This window comes from Delphinus delphis, chromosome 2 (genome assembly GCF_949987515.2).
Source record: "Delphinus delphis chromosome 2, mDelDel1.2, whole genome shotgun sequence".
Lineage (NCBI taxonomy): Eukaryota > Metazoa > Chordata > Mammalia > Artiodactyla > Delphinidae > Delphinus > Delphinus delphis.
Window position 1 is genome coordinate 12362775 of NC_082684.1, and position 20393 is coordinate 12383167.

Here is a 20393-nt window from a genome sequence, read left to right on the forward strand (position 1 = left end):
CATCCTGCGTCTTGGGGCGATGGGACTTCTTACCAATTACAGAGGCAAACAGCTCTGGCGTCGAGCTTCCTGCAGCCATGAAGGTGGCTCCAGCCACATCTTCGCTCAGATGGAGTTTCTGAAACAGAAGCGACCGCAGACCCTCAGGGCTGTGAGGTGGGGGCAGTAAACATGCTAACTGGACACTTGGCAGCCAGGGAGAGCGCAGGGGAGCAGCACGGCAGCTGGCGTCGCGGCCTCTCCTCCCTGCACCTCCTCCACACTGCCAGGCACTCAACCCAGAATCGCCTGTCCCCTTCCCCCATCTGTCCATTGCTGTTCGCGCTCTGAGCCCTTAAACGTCTCCTTGATGAAGTCTTTCTAAGTGGCTCCCACGAGCCAGCCACTCCCCTGGGACAGAGGAGCTGAAACACGCATCACGCAGTGAGGGTCTGAGGTCCATGTGCCTGCCTCCCCACTGGATGACGAGGACGAGGTTGGTCTTTTCCATCTTTGGATGCCTAGCACAGGGTCTGGTGCTCAGCGGGGAGTCCACCAGTTTAGCGCCCATCTCCTCTGGTGCTCACACAGACCTTGGGTACCAAGCGGACCTCCACACGTCAGGTTGTGGGACGTGGAGGCCTCGGACGCACAGCTTGGCTCCTGCATCCCAGAAGGCCTTCTCAGTGGCAGGCCCGACACCTGGCTGCTCACTGAAACAGACCCTCGCATCCTGTCCCCAGGACTGAGCCAGCACGGGACAGGGCTGGAACCGTCAAGGCCCACTCCGCTTGGCAACGCTGTGTTCTGGCCACAAAGGCCCATCCTCTCATCTGCAATGTGGGGCTGGAGGCTTCGGGTGCTCGGGAAAACCACGGAGATTCTGGGCCCACCTGAATGCCAACTCGAAGGTGCCCACCTGTGGTTCTCAGAAGGCCCCTGGGCAGGCTGGCTCAGGGCAGGGTTCGGCCTCCTCCTGCCCTCACCTCCCAAGGCACTCCTGGGCAGCCTGGGCTCTGAAGCCACTGCAGCATCCAATCCCTGGGCCAGCACAACCTCCCCACTGAGATTGCTACAGAAGGGGTCCTCGCAAGGGCTGGAGCTCTGGGCTTGATGCAAAATGGGGTGGGGGCTCATCGCTGACCCCAGGAAGAAGCCCGGCCACCTCAGCCCTGCCGCAGAGGAGGTGCCGCAGCGTTTCAGCCACTGAAGCACCTGTGATAGCTTTTAGCCGAACCCAAACCATGCTACATCCTGTCCTGCCCCTCCCTGCCTCTGCCTGGGCCTGCTCCCCGCCCCGGTCCTTCTTGGCCTGGTACCGACACGCCACGTGTCAATCACCCCCAGCCCCTCACCCAGGCTTTTGCCAAAGGGTCCTAAGTCCTTCCCACGTACCTCGCAGATCTTCTCTAGAGACGGAACGAAGAAGTCATCGCACACTATGGCCAAGGCGTAGAACATGTACAGAGCCTGCGAAGGAAATGGGGAGACAGAGAGCGTCAGCCAGAACTCCTGCCACTGATGGGCACGGCCAGGCGTCCATCACCCTCCAAACCAGCCTGCTCGGGCAGAGGCCAGGAGACCAGAGGGAGGCACCGAGGAAAATTCCAGCACCACAGAGATGTGATTCCTCAATTCCCTCACTGACAGATGGGGAAACTGAAGCCCAGACAGGAGACATCACTTGCTGAGCAGTGGCGGGGACTAGAACTCATGCCACAGGGTCCTGTGCTTCTTAAAGAAGCAGCTCTCTCTTCAGCACCACGGTAGGCCCTCAAAAGGCAAGATCCTAATCTTAAGCGCCAAGGGGGAAAGCATTTAAAATTGCCATTTTAAGAGTTTAAAATAATCATCATCCTGATTTCCCCTCGTTAGTTTTAGAGAAGGCATCATTTCCTTGTTACTGACTGCCCACCTCCTGCCAAAACAGACGGCGACGTGAGACCCAGCCTTTTCTCGGACACTGCTTGGTGTCGGTCCAGGTTAAAATCCACAAGCCATTTACACTGGGAGCCTCATGGATCAGAGTCCAAATTCCAGTGCTAATCCTGGGAATTATCTGCCTTGGGATTTTGGATAAGTCACATCTCTAGGTCTCAGTTTCTTCTGTTTGATGACAGAGGAAGAACAGATGGGTAGTTTTTAGACGGTTTTATCTACAGAACTCTTCCCTGACCTGTCCACCCAACACGGCTCTACTGAGCTCATCTTACGTGCCAGGGACTATTCTAGCCATTAGGGATAGGTGGCGAGGATGCCAGGAAAAGCCTCTGCCTCTTTGTGGGGGACGAGCAGATAGGCAAATGAAGTATCTGTAACTGCCAGGAAACAGCAAGTGCAAAGGTCCTGAGGCAGGAGCATGTTTGATGCATTTGAGGAACAGCAAGGTCACTGGTGCAGGTAGAACAGAGTGAGAATAAGGTGGAAAATAAAGAATGTGACGCTGGAGGGAGAGGCAAGGAGCAGGACCTATGGAAAGGAGATGGGATTTGACTCTAGGCTCTGGTGGAAACCATTTCTTCCTCAAAGAAAAAGTGACATGAATGGCCTATTCACAAAAGAGGGAAAGGCTGGGCTGCTTCAGCTAAAACAGCGTGATATTATGACAACTTTACAATTAATTAACTGTGACTGAAGTGGAAGATGTATCAACTGTGACCAGAGCATCTGAGGCAGATGTCTCCTGGAGTAGACACCTACTCTACCAGAGTCCAGGTGTGGCTTTCGCTGAATTTGACACATTATCTTATCTTTTGGTGGGGGGGGAAGGAAAAAGGAAACAAATACTGGGGGTGTGGGTAAAGCGGACAGAGAGAGGTGGGAGAGACGCTGCTACAAAGCTTAGGATACCGACTGAATTCACACCCTCGGAAGTTCCCCCCAACAGCATCTCCCAGGCAAAGGGTGTCCCGTGAGGCTGAAGGGCCTCTGGCTCCCCTGACGCCTCAGAAACACTGGAGAGAAAAGGGGCCAAGATGTCACCACTGTTTCCTTCACTTGGGACAGAAGTTCTGAGAAGCTTCTTAGTGCTACAGACAAAAACTGGCTCTAAAGCTCCAGCCTTTTCTTGCTCTAAAGAAGGGCTCAGCAAACTTTTCCTTAAAGGTTCAGATAGTAAATATTTGAGTCCTCGCAGGACACACAGTCTGTCTTGACTCTGGTGCTGTAGAAGAGTAGCCATGGAATGGGTGTGGTTGCATTCCAATAAAACTTTATTTATAAAAACAGGAGGTAGGCTAGATTTGGTTCTTCAGACATAGTTGGGTAATGCCTGGACTAAAAGGTTCCTGCCTGGTGGAGCAGTGGTTAAGAATCCACCTGCCAGGGCTTCCCTGGTGGTGCAGTGGTAGAGAGTCCGCCTGCCGATGCAGGGGATACGGGTTCGTGCCCCGGTCCGGGAAGATCCCACATGCTGTGGAGCGGCTGGGCCCGTGAGCCATGGCCTCTGAGCCTGCACGTCCGGAGCCTGTGCTCCGCAACGGGAAAGGCCACAACAGTGAGAGGCCCGTGTACCGCAAAATAAAATAAAATAAAATAAAAAAGAATCCACCTGCCAATTCGGGGGACATGGGTTCAAGCCCTGGTCTGGAAGGATCCCACATGCCGCGGAGCAATGAAGCCTGTGCACCACAACTACTGAGCCTGCGCTCTAGAGCCCATGAGCCACAGCTACTGAGCCCGCATGCCACAACTACTGAAGCCCATGCGCCTAGAGCCCATGCTCCGCGACAAAAGAAGCCACCGCTGGGCTTCCCTGGTGGTGCAGTGGTTGAGAATCCTCCTGCCAATGCAGGGGACATGGGTTCAAGCCCTGGTCCGGAAGGACCCCACATGCCGCGGAGCAACGGAGCCCGTGCGCCACAACTACTGAGCCTGCACTCTAGAGCCCTCGAGCCACAACTACTGAGCCCACGTGCCACAACTACTGAAGCCCACGCACCTAGAGCCTGTGCTCCACAACAAAGAGAAGCCACCACAATGAGAAGCCCGCGCACCGCAACTCAGAGTAGCCCCCACTCACTGCAAGTAGACAAAGCCCGAGAGCAGCAACAAAGACCCAACGCAGCCAAAAATAAATAAATAAAATAAATTTATTTAAAAAAAAAAAAGAGAGAAGTCACTGCAATGAGAAGCCTAGACACAGCAAGGAAGAGTAGCCCCTGTTCGCCTCAACTAGAGAAAGCCCGCGCACAGCAACAAAGACCCCACACAGCCAAATAAATAGATAATTTAAAAAAAAAATTTTTTTTTAAAAGATTCCTGCAAAATTCCTGAGGTCCTCTCAGGTTCAGGAAAAAAAGCTTTGTCAAGACTTTGATGAGGCAGAGGGACAGAACTATGGGACTAATTCGCCAAACCCACACCCCCTCAGTGAAAGGAGAGGGCATGGGAGAGCCAGAGATACTAGGAAGATAATAACTCTATTAGAGAAATAACACACAGGTCTGTCACTCAAAATTTGCCCACAACCTTCATTTTCACTAGTGGTTTATCCTGTTAATTAAAACTTCACTCATACATTATTCTCAGCTGGCAACTCTCTATGTGAGAATCCCAGCTTTCACTTGCTTAATTATCTCTTGCAAAGACGAATACTGTGTTGGGTTTAAATATGTAAGCAGATGGTGCTGGGTGGTCAGAGAACCACATCAGGAGGAACATTTGCTGTGACTGATGCGAAGTAGAAAATTAAACCCTGAGCACTCTCATTTCCCTGCAGTAAACAATGGAACTGGTAAACTTTTCCTACAAAGGGACAGACAGTAAATTTTTTTGGCTTTGTGGATCACGGAGTCTCCAACACAGCTACTCAGCTCTGCTAGTGAAGCCTAAAAGCAGCCACAGATGATACAGAAAAGCGTGAGAATGGCTGTGTTCCAATAAAACTTTATTTACAGACATGGGTAGTGGCTGCGGGCTGTAGTTTGCCTGCAGAGAAGAGCGACTTTTACCTATAATTTAGTTTTGAGCTCACTGTGCCTTTTTGAACGGCTACTTGAACTCCACCACTGGTCATCAGGCTCATCTAACACTGAGGGAAGTTTGAGAAGAAGGGCACCAAAGTCTTAAACTAGTTATGTCAAGGCAGTAAAATGTGGGGGGATCCCGGGGATCATGATAGCAAGTGGGGACAGAGCCCTTATCACGGGCCCTGCGACGTCTGATGGACTTGACCCATGTTCACTTGTATTTATACATCTGGGAAAGATGCTGTCACTCCCATTTTATAAAAGCAGAAAATGAGGCACAAGAAGACGCGAATCCTTGTCTCGGCCCTGGGGCCACTCGCTGTGTGACACTGAACAAATCATTTCCTATCCTTAAGATTTCATTTCTTTGTGGTTAAAACACATCCAGCATCTGTTCTCACAGGGCTCTACAAAGACTGGATGAGATCTTTGACACACTGTGCTCTGAAGACAGGTTTCACATGCCTGAAGTTTAGGGACATTCCACCCCGAGAGGGCCACTTACACCAAGGATATGTAGCAGGACGGCTCCGTGCTGTCGCTCTTTATTGGAGAACAGGTCTGCGGGGAACTCATGAATCGCTGGAAGACAAGAGGACATGGTAAGGTATTCAATATTAGTTACCAAGGGGTGTCATTTGAGGTCTGGGGGGGTCGGCCATGGAACTGAAGAGCCCCCCTGGTGTTAGACTACCAGGGGAGAGGCCAGCTACTTCTCTGTCCAGGGCAGACCTGCGCTCTTAGGAAAACATTGCTGGATACGGAATTATCCAGATATTCTAGTACCTTAAAGTTGATCATGTTTTGCATATCCCTTGCAATTAAAAAAAAAAGAATGAAACACTTCACACCCACTAGGATGGCTATAAACAAAAAGACAGATAATAACAGGGGTTGGCAACGATGTGGAGATACTGGAACCCTCACACATTACTAGTGGGAATGCAAAATGGTGCAGTCCCTTTGGAAAACAGTCTGGCAGTTCCTCAAAAGGTTAAACAGAGTTACCATATGACCCAGCAATTCCACTCCCAAGTATCTTCCCGGGAGAAATGAAAACATATGTCCACACAAAACCCACACACGAAATGTTCATAGTAGTATTATTCATAATAACCCAAATGCAGAAAACAACCCAAACATCTACCAACTGATGAGTGGGTAAATAAAGCGTGATATATACATACAAATGGAATATTATTTGGCAAAATAAGAAGAAATGAAGTACCGATACATGTTACAACATGGAGGAAGCTTGAGGACATTTTGCTAAGTGAGAGAAGCCACTCACAGAAGACTGCCTATTGCAGGATCTCATTAATATAGAATGTGCAGAACAGGCAAATCCACAGAGATAGAGGCAGGTTAATGGCTGCCTAAGGCTGCAGGGTATGGAGTTTGGGGGGTGACAGCTGAAAGGTACAGGGTTTCTTTTCGGGGTCATGAAAATGTTCTAAAATTGTTTGTGGAGACGCTTGCACAATTCTGAATACTAAGAGCCCCTGAATCGTACACTTTAAACAGATGAATTGTATGGTGTATGAATTACATCTCAATAAAGTTACCAAGAAAAGTATAAAGAAGCCAAAAGTCACCAAAGAAGAAAATCGGGATGGTTCCTTGCTTTGTCAATGGATTCCAACCACATTCCTAGCAGACAGCTTTCCAAGTGGCTTCAACACACACTCGGATCTGTTACCAACACGATCCCTGCCAACGGGCAGGCTGAGGCCAGGGATGGCTGGCCTGCCTGGCAGGGCAGGCTCCAAGGTCACACGGCCAAGTGCAGTTCTCTGCTCTATACTTACAGGCTGGGTCGACAGGGACACGTTCCTGAACCTCTTTGTGCCTCAGTTTCCTCATCGGTAAAACGGTGAGACTAATTTTAATAACGTGCCTTACTGTTACAGCGTGTCAAGCTTGTGGTGGGCTTCAAACCTGCATCCCCCCACCCCCCCGCCCAGGACTGTGGAATACTCTTCCCTCGCCGTCAAGTCAGAACTGAGAAGCAGCTCCGTGAAGGGGAAAGGGGAGGCCTATCCCTTCCGCTAGAGTCGTTTCAGAGCTCAGGGACAGGCGGCCTCTTGCACAGCCCTTCCAGCCTGTCCCAGACCCATCAGCCCCTCCTCCCAATCTCTCCTCCTGCCCACAATGGACCTGTCACTCCAGAGGGGGAAGCCAAGATCCCAGAGAGGTCAAGGGACGTTGGCAGGGTCGAGGACGGCAGTGCTGGCACTAGGAAACTCTCCTGTCCCCAGGGAGGGCACTCTTTTAGCAGTGCCACACAGAGCAGGAGAAATGATCCATGGGGGGCGGGGCTCTCGGTAAGCCTTGGAGGGGCACCTGACGCCGAGCGGGAACAAGGGAGGAGGTGAGGACTGACAGCATCCTTGTCCCCTAACCTCTCAGGCCCACTCAGGTGCCAGGTGTGCTTCCACTGGCATAGGTGGCATCTCAGGTCACTGAGTACCGTGTCATAGGCCCTTCTTTGGCCCAAGAATGCTTCTGTTATGGGCTCTTGGACCTTAATGTCACCTATAATGGCGGGGTAATTCCTTCTCACCGCCCCGCCCCCCATTGGAGATGACCAAGAGGTAAGCATTTTATCTTGTGAATGTCATTTTTGCAGGTTCCCCATCAGACACCAAAACACCCCCACGTCCTCGGCACTTCAGCGAGACCGGAAGCTTCTGGAAGGCAGGGATCCACATTGCCCCGCATTGCATTCACAGTGCCTCGGCCAGGCCTGGCACACAGTAGGTTCTCAAGAGACCTTAACATTCAGTTGAATGAACAATGCTAAAATATTAACAAAAATGACAATCGACCATCTACATCATCTCATCCTGTTAGAACGCTTTCGTTACCCTTGCAAACCTCTTAAATGCCTAGAATGATGCCTGGTTCAGAGTGGGCACGTGATAAACGCTTAGAAACTTCCAGGACAAAAATCCCTTCTCTGTAAATATAATTTGGCTCTAAGCTCTGAAAGGATGGTTTCTCCCTTAAAACAGAAAACTCTTCTGTTTAAGATGAGATTCTCCCAACAAGACCCAGAAAACATTAGCTCCCCAGACTCCCAGACCATGTTCCCACTTTAAAACAAGCAGCATTTAATGAAACATAGATTCTTTCACTTTTTTTCCCCCTGTAATCAAACTTCTTTAACAGAATTGCTGCTGCCAGTTCAAGGGCATGGGTCTACTTCAAGGCTTGTCGGCTCAGAGATGGAGAATTATAAAGGCAGTAACTCGACATTCCTGCGTCCTGGACCTTGTTTCCAGGAGAAATGTAACTGTCTGGGATATTTCAGGGCAGATCAAGCAGACATTTCTGCCATGAAAATTCGAGCCAGTTTTTGATTCTCCAAAGCAGTGATTTATCCAACACTGGGCACTCTTGGAAAATTAGAATCCAGTAATGCTGCCTTTCTGCCATAAGGACATTATCGTCTGGGCTCCAGCAGAGAGGGGACGCGGGTTGTAAATGGCTTTGTCCTTGGTAGGAACAGGCTTCTAATGGTTCAGCCAAAGCGCCTTGCTCCGTGACCCCATGCGTACACTGGAGGGCTGTAGAGGGGAGTGAATGCCATCACGGTCTGAATTTTGCCAGTAGAGACAGAGTGACTGGCAGAGCTACCAGCTGCTAATCACCCTCTGTACCCACCCAAGTCTTCTGGACACACCCTGAGCCCATGAGGCAGGCACTGCAGCCACACATGTCCCTGTTTTCCAGATGAGACTCAGCGGGGGAGTGACTAGTTCAGGGACCATATAGGCCAGGACCCAGGAGGGGGATCCTGAGTTCCTCGTCCAGGGTTAAGGGCTGCCTCTAACATGGATAGAAATCATGCTGCACTGACTTGAAATGGAAGATTTGAATTGGGTCCTGATTCAACTACCCATCAGCTTGTGGGACCCTGGCCGAGTCGTTTCACCTCTCTGTCCTTCTATTTCTTCAGTGGCAACGTGCTGCCACGCAAGGTGGTGAAATAGTCATCGTCACTGCGTGTGCATATGCCCTGCCGTGGATAGCAACGGCTGCAAGCGGGGCGATGGCCACCCTGCCCTCCCTCGTTGGCAGCTGGCAGCTGGGACCAGCCCACTCCCCAGCTTAAGAGTCAAATCCTCTAGAAATTGGCATACAGGGGATGGGGTGTAGAGACCATGGAGCACATGCAGCAGGAACTCTACCCCTCCCAACTTCGTCATCAACAGCAACAATTTTTTAATTTTTATTATTTTTAATTAATTTTTATTAGGGTATAGTTGCTTTACAATGTTGTGTTAGTTTCTGCTGTACAGTGAAGTGAATCAGCCATACGTGTACATATATCCCCTCTTTTTGGATTTCCTTCCCATTTAGGTCACCACAGAGCATTGAGTAGAGTTCCCTGTGCTATACAGTAGGTTCTCATTAGTTATCTAGTAGTGTGTATATGTCAATTCCAATCTCCCAGTTCATCCCTTCCCCCTTTCCTCCCATCCTGGTATCCACATGTCCATTCTTTACGTCTGTGTCTCTATTTCAACAGCAGCAATTTTAAACTGCAGGCAGCCTATACAGCGGCTTAAGGCTTTGTTTTTAGAAGCAGGTAGCTTAGGTTTCAGGAAGTGCCTCTGTCCTTTACTTGTTACCTGCATGACCTTGGCGAGTTGTTTAACACCGCAGGACTGTTACGTCACCTATAAATGGGGACGCTACAGAAGCCGCCCGCCAGGCTGCTGTGAGGATTAAGTGATACAGATAGTGTATGCACAGCACTTATCCCAGCTAGGCTGCCATCACTCTGAGGATTGTTGACTTACGGACTCCTCCCTCCACACCAGGTCTGTGCCCACTGTTCCAGAGGATGAGCCTTGCTTTGTGAAAGCAAAAGAGAAGATGAGATCAGCTTAGTGGGGGAAAGAGCAAGCGTGATTATACCGGCCATGTTAGGATGTGAATGCTGGTGCAGTTTAATCCCAGCTTCCTGAGAAAACCTTCTTCTCCTCTCTTGGGCTTGCTGGGATTGGGGGCCCGCGGCCACGTTCAACGGTGGGATGCTTGCGGGTCTGAGAGGGGCCGAGTCTGCCCTATCTGCTCAAATCCCCACCAGGGAGAAGAGAGGAATCAACAGGGCGCACACAAGCGGCTTTCGAGGTCACGCGTAAGCCTTTAAGCCGCAGAAATCTGGTGGGTGTAGGGAAGAGATGTGTCTGCAGGTGGAGCTGAGCTCAGGGAACCAGAGATGATTCCAGCAACGTCCACACCCGGGGGCGGGCAGGGGAGGAGAAGGAGGGGAGATAAAGCTGCCAGCGACCCAGCAGCCACTCCCCACCCCTCTTTTAGCATTCTTTCCTGTGGACCTCGGAGCCCAGAGTTGGTTTCTCCGTCACTCTTGGTTCTGGAACTTCCCCCCACCACTGTGTGCAGGGCAGGGGGGAACTGGGGCGGGAGGTCTTTCCTGCCAGTTGCCTTCCTGGACATTGAGGGGGGAAATGTAAGGTCCCAGGGGACATCTGCCATCCCTTCCCCACCACTAGCTACTAAGTTCTCTAACACCCTATAAGCCAGACCCCTAGCGCACCCTTGACCTTTCCTGTTGACACACACAGTTACATGGGTGACGCCATTATATTTCAGAAACCCCGAATTTATGTTGCCCTTTCAAGGCTCTATACTTTGGCCAACAATGCTGCTAGTTCCAAAATGTATGAATTTGTTCAACAAGTATTTACTAAGCCCCACGCGGCAGGTGATGGGCTCTCTGGGAGCAGGTGGATGAGAACCTGTTGCATCTGTGAGCATCCTTAGGTCTGGCAGCTCTTCACCTGGGAGAGTGATGGGAACTTCTGGAGAAAGCCAAAGTCATTCAGAAAGCAGGAGGTTATCAGGATGGCAGACACCCTGATCCTGAACGAGTTCAAGTCAATACATGCTTCTTGAGCATTTACTATGTGCCAGGTGCTAGGCTAGGGGCTTAGCCTTGAGGATGTGCCCTTAACGGGCTGGTGAGGGTCCAATAAGGCAACAAATGATTGAGAGACAGGAAGAAGCCTGCTGTGATGTGGGGCATGAAGGAAGCCAGGGGTTACTGACCTGGGGGAGGTGGGACGGGCAGCAAGCCCATGGAGAGAGTGGCACCCTCGTCAAGTTTTGGAGGCTGCGTTACTGACTTTTCAAAGTCCTTTAATCTGCCAGGTCAGGCCTGAGAAGATCATTATTCCCATTTTGTTGATGAGGAAATGGAGGCTCTGCGAGGCTTAAGCATTCATCTGCACTCATACAACCACTGTTTGGCACAGGTGAGAGAAGAACCCAGGCTGGGAGCCCAACCAACACCAGGCTCTTTCCATCCAAGCATTTTACCCACAAGAGGGGCACATCTCGGGACTAAGGTCTCCTTTATCCAAGGAGCAGGTTCTGTATTCCTGGAAGCTCCAAGGGCCGTGTCAAGAACTCATGCTCTCAAAAGGAGGAATACACACTGCATGTCTTAGGTCAATTCCACTTATAGCCCAGGACCCACTCATACAGAGGCCTAGCCCACTGTCCTGTGGATCCTGGGGAAACCTGTCACTCATTTTCCTTGACCTCCTTGAAACATTTAATAAAACTGACCACTTCTTTTATGTACGAATGAACATATGTATGAATGAATGTATGTGTTATCTATCTATCTACCCACCCATCCATCCATCCATCCACCCATCCATCTTACATACAGTAAGATTTGTTCGTTGTGATGTGCATTTCTATGGGTTCTCAAGCCTCTGAGACAGAAGAGTTCCCCCACCCCCAAATTCCCTTCTGCAGCCTTTTTGTAGTTGAACTCTCCCCCGAATCCCAACCCCTGATGTGTTGCCTTTTCCAGAATGTCGGATCAATGGAATCACGGGATATAGAGCCTTTTTGGTCTGGCTCCTTTCATTTAGCGAAATACATTCAGGTTCACCCACACTGTTGTGTGACTCCACCTTCTTGCAATGTTCTCTCTTAGTTTCTCTGACCCCACGCTGTCCTCACTTGCCTAGTCTCCTTCAGAGGGCCCCCTCCTCTGTGGGACCCCGAACCTTGGGGTTCCAGGGGATCTGCCCTGAGCCCTCTTCTCTCCAGGTGACCTGGCTTTGACCTTCTAATCTCTGCAGACTTCTCCCAGATCTCAGTCTTTCCTGAGCTCAAGACCTAACATACCCAGCTGGCAACGGCACATCACTCTCTGGCTACCTTATAAATACCTTAAACCCGTCCCCAGCGAACGGCCCACCCTCCATGTTGGTCTGGTGGCATCCTTGACGACCTCCTCCTCCCTCATACCCTGTGATAAGTGGACAGGCCAGTGGGCACTCGGCATCCATTTCGACTTCCTTCCATGAGCCTTCCTGTCGAGAACACTAGGTACGGGTGTGCAGGCTGTGCCCTGTTTCCTGTTCTGTGGAACCTGACCTACCATGCAGCTAGGGTTCTGAATGAGAAGGAGGTTCGGCCAACCTAGCAGATTCAGAGGACAGAAAAGAGGGAGAGGTGTTATTCCTCTGGCAACCAAGGCTTCGGAGATCTAAGTGTGGACAGGCTCTCCTGACAATAGCATCTACTTCCTTATTTGCGCATAAGATGTTTTTGAATTTGAATATTCCACTTCCAATTCCTGCTCCTTTGGCCCTTCCTGCAATTTTGTAAGGACCTAATTCCCTGAATTCAATTCCTTTCTGTTGAAAATATTGAGAATGGTTTCTATTTCCTGCACTGAAAGCTAACTGGTACACTCTGCCCTCTTTTAGCCAATCCTCCACAATCTTACTTCCAAAACAGCTCTCGAGTCCATCAGCTTCCTCATCTCCCCCACCTGCATCCACTCTGGCTGGACCACTGCACCCGCCTTCTGCCTGACCTCCCCACGACCATTCTCAATCTGCTCCTTTCTGTTTTCCACAGGCATTTCTGGCTTAGAACTCCTCAATGGCTTTCAACTACTCTTCGGAGAAACGCCCAGAACCCTATCAAGGTCTTCGAGACCCTGCGTGGTCCAGCCCTGGCAACTTCTCCAGTCTGCTCTGGTCTGGCTGCACTGGTCACGTCTGTGGGCTGCCAGGTCCTGGCACAAGACAGGTGTTCAGGAAATGCCCGTTGAGTGATGAGTACCTGGCCTTCCACCTCCCTTCTGACACAAACCCAGGAGCTGCTAGGATGAGCTCTGCCCGGAAGGATGCCCAGGAGATGGTGTGGCTAGCCCTCCTTTCTCAGCTCCTGGCTTTTCAAACTGCTGCTTGGACGCTGAACCGTGACCCTTCCCAGACGGAGAGTGTTTGACAGACAAGTCCTTCCATTAGATGCTGATCTTTCTTAAACCTTTTAATTAGTTGATTCTCTTTAGGGAATAGAAACTGTGAATTGAATTTTTCAAAAAGGAAAAAAAAAAATGCCTCAAAACATGCCATTCTCCCTTTGCTTTCTACCCCGGTTAAAAATAACCCCATATTCTGAGCCCTGACGTTTATTCTGAAACTATGAAAGCTAGATGGGAAGGCTGGGGAGTAATTTAAATAGCTTCAAATTTCTATCATTTCGACTTCTGTGTTTTAGAAACCACCCAGTGCCAGAAACCAAAGCAAAAAAATAAAAAATAAAAAAATTGTGATTTTCCCCCAATTCTATGGTTTGAAATAAAGTTGCTAAGAATTGTGTACCTTTCATGGACAACAGCTGAAATGTCTAGGTGTTACAGCATCACTCTCATGTCCCAAACAGGAGTAAAAATAATTAGATTAAATCACTGGCTTAACCAGCATGAAAATGAGTTTAAAATCTTCTCTCTCATTTCAGTACATTCCAAAAGAGATTAAGCGCCACGAAAAATAAAAATATGATTGGAAGATCCAGCAGGAGGATTGTTCTCTCCAGGAGAAACCACTGTGGAATTTTATGGCTGGAAGAGGCTCCAGATGCCAAGTGGCCCAGCTGTTCTCCACCCAGGAGGGGCCATGGGCTCATCAAAATCACCAGGGAAATACTTTCTAAGCCATCCTCGCCATCTCCACCTCTCTCCCTGCCCTGATGCTAAGCATCTTTCTCCCGCCCACGGAGAACAGCTTAATGTCCCATTTTCAAGGGGAGAGAGAACACTGGAGTCCAGACAGGTCAAGTGCTTTCCTCAGCACCACAGCTGGTGAGCAGCAGCAGGACAAGAGCCTGAACATGCAAACGGACACTGGCCAGGCCATACAGGACAACTCTGACCCATGTCCTCTGCAGCAGCTGGTCCAGGAAGCCCAACCACAATTGGCCCACAGCCGTAGTAATGGTCCAGATAGATGGTCAGGACGTGGTCAGTGAGGGCCAGCCTCCCTACTGTTTTGTCCCAATTTCCAACTCAACACCAGCCAGAGAAAGCTAAATATGACCCCTACAATGGGGTGGATGGTGTCCCCTGCCAAAATTCATGTCCACCAGGAACCTTGAACACAACCTTATTTGGAAAGAAGGTACATCAGACTGCTAGGGCTGCCATAACAGAATTCCACAGACTGGAGGACTTAAACAAGAGAAATTAATTTTCTCACAGTTCTGGAGGCTGGAAGTTCAAGATCAAGGTGTTGGCACGGCTGATTTCTGGCGAGAGCCCTCCTCCTGGCTTGTGGTTGGCTGCCTTGTCACCGTGTCCTCACATGGCCTTTTCTTCGCGTGCGTGCACTTCTGTTCTGGTGTCTCTTTCACTTCCTTTTTTTTTTTTTTTTGCTGTCTATGGGAAACTCACTTTTTAAAAAAAATTTTTATTGCAGTATAGTTGATTTAAAATGTTGTGTTAGTTTCTGCTATGCAGCAAAATGAATCGGTTATACATATACATACGTACACTCTTTTAGATTCTTTTCCCATGTAGGTCATTATACAGTACTGAGAAGAGTTCCCTGTTCTATACAGTAGGTCCTTTTTAGTTATCGATTTTATATATAGTAGTGTGTATATGTCAGTCCCAATCTCCCAATTTATCCCTCCCCCCTACTTTCCCCCCCTGGTAACCATAAGTTTGTTTTCTACATCTGTGACTCTTTCTGTTTTGTAAATAAGTTCATTTGTACCATTTTTTTAGATTCCACATATAAGTGATATCTTTCACTTCTTATGAGGACACAAGCTCTATTACATTAGGGCCCTACCCTTACGACCTCATTTAACCTCAGTTATCTCCCTAATGGCGCTATTTCCAAATATCATCATTTTGGGGCTTAAGCTTCAACGTATGGATTTTGAGAGAATGCAGTTCCCTTGTCTATAACATAAGGTCTTTGCAGAGGTGGCTGAGTTAAAATGAGGTCATACTGGATTAGGGTGGGCCATAAATCCAAGGACTGGTATCCTTCTAAGAAGAAGAAAGGACACAGAGAAACAGAGAAGGTGGCCACGTGACCACAAACACAAAGATAGGAGTGATGTGTCCATAAGCCAAGGGATGCCATGGATTGCCAGCAGCTACCGGAAGCAAGGACAGAGACAAGGAGAAGATTCTCCTCAGAATTTCCAGGAGAAACCAACTCTGCTGATACTTTGATCTCTGACTTCCGGCCTCCAGAAGTGAGAGAATAAATTTCTACTGTTTAAGTCACCCAGTCTGTGGTAATTTGTAACAGCAGCCCTGGGAAATGAATACACTCCCCAAACCAATGGCATAAAATACCCTGCCTCTATTTAGCCACCTTCAGCTTCCCCAGGCCGGCAACCTCCTTCAGGGCGAAATGCAAGTCTTTTCTTTTTTTCGGCTATAAAGCTGCCTCACTCCCCGACCTGCCTTTGAGTCTCTGGCAAACACAGGTGATGGCGGCCGACTCCCCTGCAGTAAACTCTCAATAGGTATCGGGGATTTGTTCTCATTCGGTGGGGCCTTTGTTCACTGCCACGATAGGAAGAACCTTTAGTTGTGTCTGTACGTCTCTCTCCAGCGCTAGGTTGAGCATTCTGAGGGCTGTGGGGACAAACTGTTCACCCCAGTCTTGTCCCTGCCTCTACTGGATGGCCTCCAGCAAGAGCATTTTACAGGCAGGCACACAAAACATCTGACGTGAACCAGTCACCAAGGTTCCTGTCCATTACACAGCAACCCAGCTCTGAGCCACTCGCCACTGGGCACCACACAGCGCTACTAAGTTATCAAAAGGACAGTGGTTATTAAGATATAAACCATTTCTATTTGGAAAGATAGGCAAACCTTTTCTTAGCATAACCTCTTTTATGTATAAAACATAAACAGCAAATACATATACAGGGCTTACTATCACCAAGCCTTCTAAGTACTTTACACATAGTAGTTCATTTAATCCTCACAACAAGCCTGGGAAATATTATCATTAGTCCCATTTTACAGATGGGCAAACTAGGACACAGAAAGGTGATGTAATTTGTTCAAGGTCACACAGCACGTAAGTGGCAGAGCCAAGACTGATACCTGAGTAATTCAGCTCTACAAGGCACCTGACTGTCTAACAAGAACCATAACATGTTTCTTCTCTGACACAATATTCGGCACTTGTTCTAAGAATGTCACTCAAAATGGGGTGGGAGGACCGTTTGTGTGAAGATATTTATTATTTCTAATGGTACAACACTGAAGCCACTAATTGTCCAGTAATAGGGAAATGGTTAAGTAGCTCTGATACATTCATCTAGTCCTTCCACAAACATTTACTGGCACCTACCAATGTCCCGACACTGTTCTACATACTGGGAATACATCAGTGAACGTGACAGTGAAAGCCCCTGCCCTCATGGCACAATTTAGACAGAGTATTATCAAAAATGGTGAAGACACGGGATGTGGAAAAAATGTTTATCATAAATTTTAAAAAGAAACACAAAAAAATCACCTTTGGCTTTTTTGCAGCTATGAACAAATAAGCAAATGAAAAGAACTAGAAAGAAATACACTAAAACCATTACAACGGCTGTGGCACATAGAAGAATCCTAAATCACTTTCCCTCCCATCGCCCCCTTGCCAAACGCTTTATAACATGATTATATTGTTTTTTATAGTAAAATGTTGAAGTCCATTTATTATGATTTATCAGTAAAGAATGAAGCTTAAAACTATGGTGCATGAAAGAATCCAGCACAAGCAGCGTGATGCCACAGATACGATGCCCAAGCACAGTCAACACCACCCTCGGGGACAGAAGTCAGAACCTCTGGGGTTGGGGGAGGGGCTGATTAGACAAGGGCACAGGAAACTTTCTAGGGTGACAGAAATGTTCCAGATCTTGACTGGGGTGGTAGTTACATGGTTACATACATTTGTCAAACTCAAGCTGTGCACTTAAAAATCTGTATTTTTTTAATATTTGTTATATGTCAGTAAAGAGAGATCTATAGAACTTCCCACAATATAGGAAAAGGGAGCATATTTATTACCGCTGATAAACCTTAGCACTCCCCACTGTTGTCCCTCATTGTCATACTTTTCGCAACATGGATGGACAAGTAACAAGCACCTGGATTCACGTGAAAATCGCACATGTCAGCCACCACCACGTTTCCTGTGGAGGAGACTTTGGGATGGGGCTGGATATGGTCCTTGCTGCTGCTGCTAGAAAGGTGAGCTCATCTCCCAAGCTCAGAAGCCCAGGAAGCAGCGTGGGCTCTGCCTGTTGTGACCCATTTTCAGGTGGGCTCATCACAACAGGCACTCTGCACCCCTGGAACAAGACCTGATGTCACCTGAGCCCATGTCACCATTGCCAAAGTCAACAACAGAACCCACTTGACTTGTCCTGTCGTTCTCAGCCGGCAAAGGTGGGTGTGAGAATCGATTTGGGTCAGGTGTTAATCTCAGTTGCCTGATCAACCTGCAGAAACAATTACTGTCTGGCTAGACCATACAGCCAGCAGTCTGTGCAAAGTCCCAGGGACAAAGGTCTACATGGTGAGCCCTCATAAGATTGGGCTGTATCTGCTGTGCGTTGCTGATGTTACCCCTGGCACTTCCGCCAGAACCTGGCATGTAGGAGGCACCCATATTAGTTTCTTTTCTTTTACTGGCTGCTCTTTGTTGCTGCGTGAGGGCTTTCTCTAGTTGCGGCGAGCGGGGGCCACTCTTCGTTGCAGTGCTCAGGCTCCTCATTGCGGTAGCTTCCCTTGGTGTGGAGCACAGGCTCTAGGAGCGCAGGCTGCAGTAATTGCAGCACGGGGGCTCAGTAGTTGCGGCGCAGGAGCTCTGGGGCATGCAGGCTCAGTAGTTGTGGCTCACGGGCTCTAGAGTACAGGCTCAGTAGTTGTGGTGCACGTGCTTAGTTGCTCCGCGGCATGTGGCATCTTCCCGGACCAGGGATCGAACCCGTGTCCCCTGCATTGGCAGGCGGATTCTTAACCAGTGTGCCACCAGGGAAGTCCCATATTAGTTTCTTAGGGCTGCTGTAACAAAGTACCACATACAAGGTGGCCTAAAACAACAGAAATTTAATCTTTTGTGGTTCTGAAGACTGGAAGTCCAAAATCAAGGTGTGGCAGGGTTGGTTCCTTTCAGAGACTAAGGGAGAATGTGTTCCAGGCCTCTCTCCTGGCTTCTGGTGACAGCTGGCAATCCTTGGAGTTCCTTGCCTTACACATCACTCCAATCTCTGCTTCATCACCATACAGCCTTCCCCTCTGGGCATCTGTGTCTTCACGTGGCTTTCTTGTAAGGAACTAGTCATTGGATTCAGCAACCTCGCCCCGCTTCTCCAGTATGACCTCATCTTGATTAATCACATCTGCAAAGGCCCTATTTCCAAACAAGGTCAAAGTCACAGACGCCAAGGGCTAGGACTTCAACATACCTTTGGGGGGACACAACTCAGCCCACAACTGCCCTCACATTTGTTGACTTAATTAACCCTTCATCTACGGAACACAGGCACAGAAAACTACTCTGGGTTAATGAACTCTTAAGAACAACACAGTGATTGCTGTTATTAAGTCTCTTATATGCTCTGATTTGCCCCAGAAACATCTTGATTCACGTCTGCTGTCCAGCATGATTAATAATGTCCCCTCTACTCTCCAAAGTGTCCCAGTTTGGATCATAAATTTCATGGCCACTCTACTCATTAGGAGTTCAGTGCCCCATAGTAAAAATCCATACCAATCAGTCGAGAGAGTTCAAGTTAACCCATGCCTACATGCCAGGAAAGACCTCCATCACTTCCAACGTAGATACTTGGTACGTCCCCTTCCTAGACAGCCTCAAGCAAATGCCTGGGGAAAGACAGATGCTGGAGCAGGTACATGGGCTCAGGAATGCCTCCCACCCAAGGACAAAGCTAAGGGAGGTTGGATGATTTGCCAAGAGCGAGCGGTCTAACCAGCAAGGCTGGTTAGGGATCCCCACTAACCAGCAAGGGGCCTTGAGGAGGCTGGAAGAGCTCCCCCCTTTACCTCTGACCTGCTCTGGTCCTGAAATCATGACCAGGGCTGTCTAGTAGAGGTGACAGTTAATTTTATGTGGCAACCTGGCTAGGCAATAGTACCCAGTCATTTAATCAAACACAAATCTAGGGGTTGCCACGGAGGTATTTTGCAGATGTGCCTTAACATCTACCGTTGGTTGACTTTAAGGAGATCACCTTCGATAATGTGGGTGGGCCTCGTGCAATCAGTTGAAGGCCGTAAGAGCAAAAACTGAAGTGTCCTGGAAAAGAAGGAGAAATTCTGTCTCAAGACTGCAGCATCAGCCCCTGAGTGGTTTTTTTTTCAGCCTGACAGCCTGCCCTTCAGACTTCGGACTTGCCAGGCCCTATAATCACATGAACTGATTCCTTGAAATCAGTCTCTTTATGGATACACACACACACACACACACACACACACACACACACACACACACACACACACACACACACACAGTGTGTGTGTACCTCCTGTTGCTTCTGCTTCTCTGGAGAACCCTGACTGACACACTGGATCTTGGCAAACTGGGATTGGGGTTAGGATATGAAGAACGAGGGGCCATTCCTGCCCCGACGGGGCCAAACCAGGAGACCAAGGGGCCAGGCTGGTGGAGGGACCTGACGGGCTGCTATCACCACTTACTTGATAACCCACAGCCGTGGGTTGGGGTCACCCCACCCCAGCACTCCTAGGTCCTGCGCTGTCTCCCCACCCCCAGCCCGAGAGGTTCCCTGTTTGGCCACCCTTCTCCTTGGCATATAATCCTGCCTCCCTTCCCAGACTTAACCCCCGCTGGTGCCCTGAGCAGCCTCAAAGCAGGAAGCCTCGGGTCAGGACTGAGTAAAGCCAGGGGCCGAGGTCACCAGTCATATTTGGGAAGGCCCACCGAGACCTTCCTGGAAAGGACACGACAGCTTCTCCTTTTGTACAGTTCCCAGGCCGTCCCTCGGTGAGCCTTGTCGACGTTCACAGTTCTAATGAGACATCGAGCCACTGGAGCTCAACTAATAAGGTGAAGCAAGGTGACAGGCAGAAAGAGGACACTGGCA

At 49.1% G+C, this 20393-nt stretch overlaps 1 protein-coding gene across 2 annotated transcripts in view; it reads right to left on the reverse strand.

The window, feature by feature from the left end:
- Nucleotides 1-20393, reverse strand: part of SLC24A4 (solute carrier family 24 member 4) — a 171676-nt gene that overhangs the window by 50803 nt on the left and 100480 nt on the right. For both annotated transcript variants that reach the window (XM_060003346.1, XM_060003345.1), the window contains exons 3-5: nt 5455-5531; nt 1375-1449; nt 34-118 (exon numbers count right to left, since the gene is read on the reverse strand). In XM_060003346.1, the coding sequence (XP_059859329.1) occupies nt 34-118; nt 1375-1449; nt 5455-5531 (237 nt within the window). The remainder of the gene's footprint in view (nt 1-33; nt 119-1374; nt 1450-5454; nt 5532-20393) is intronic.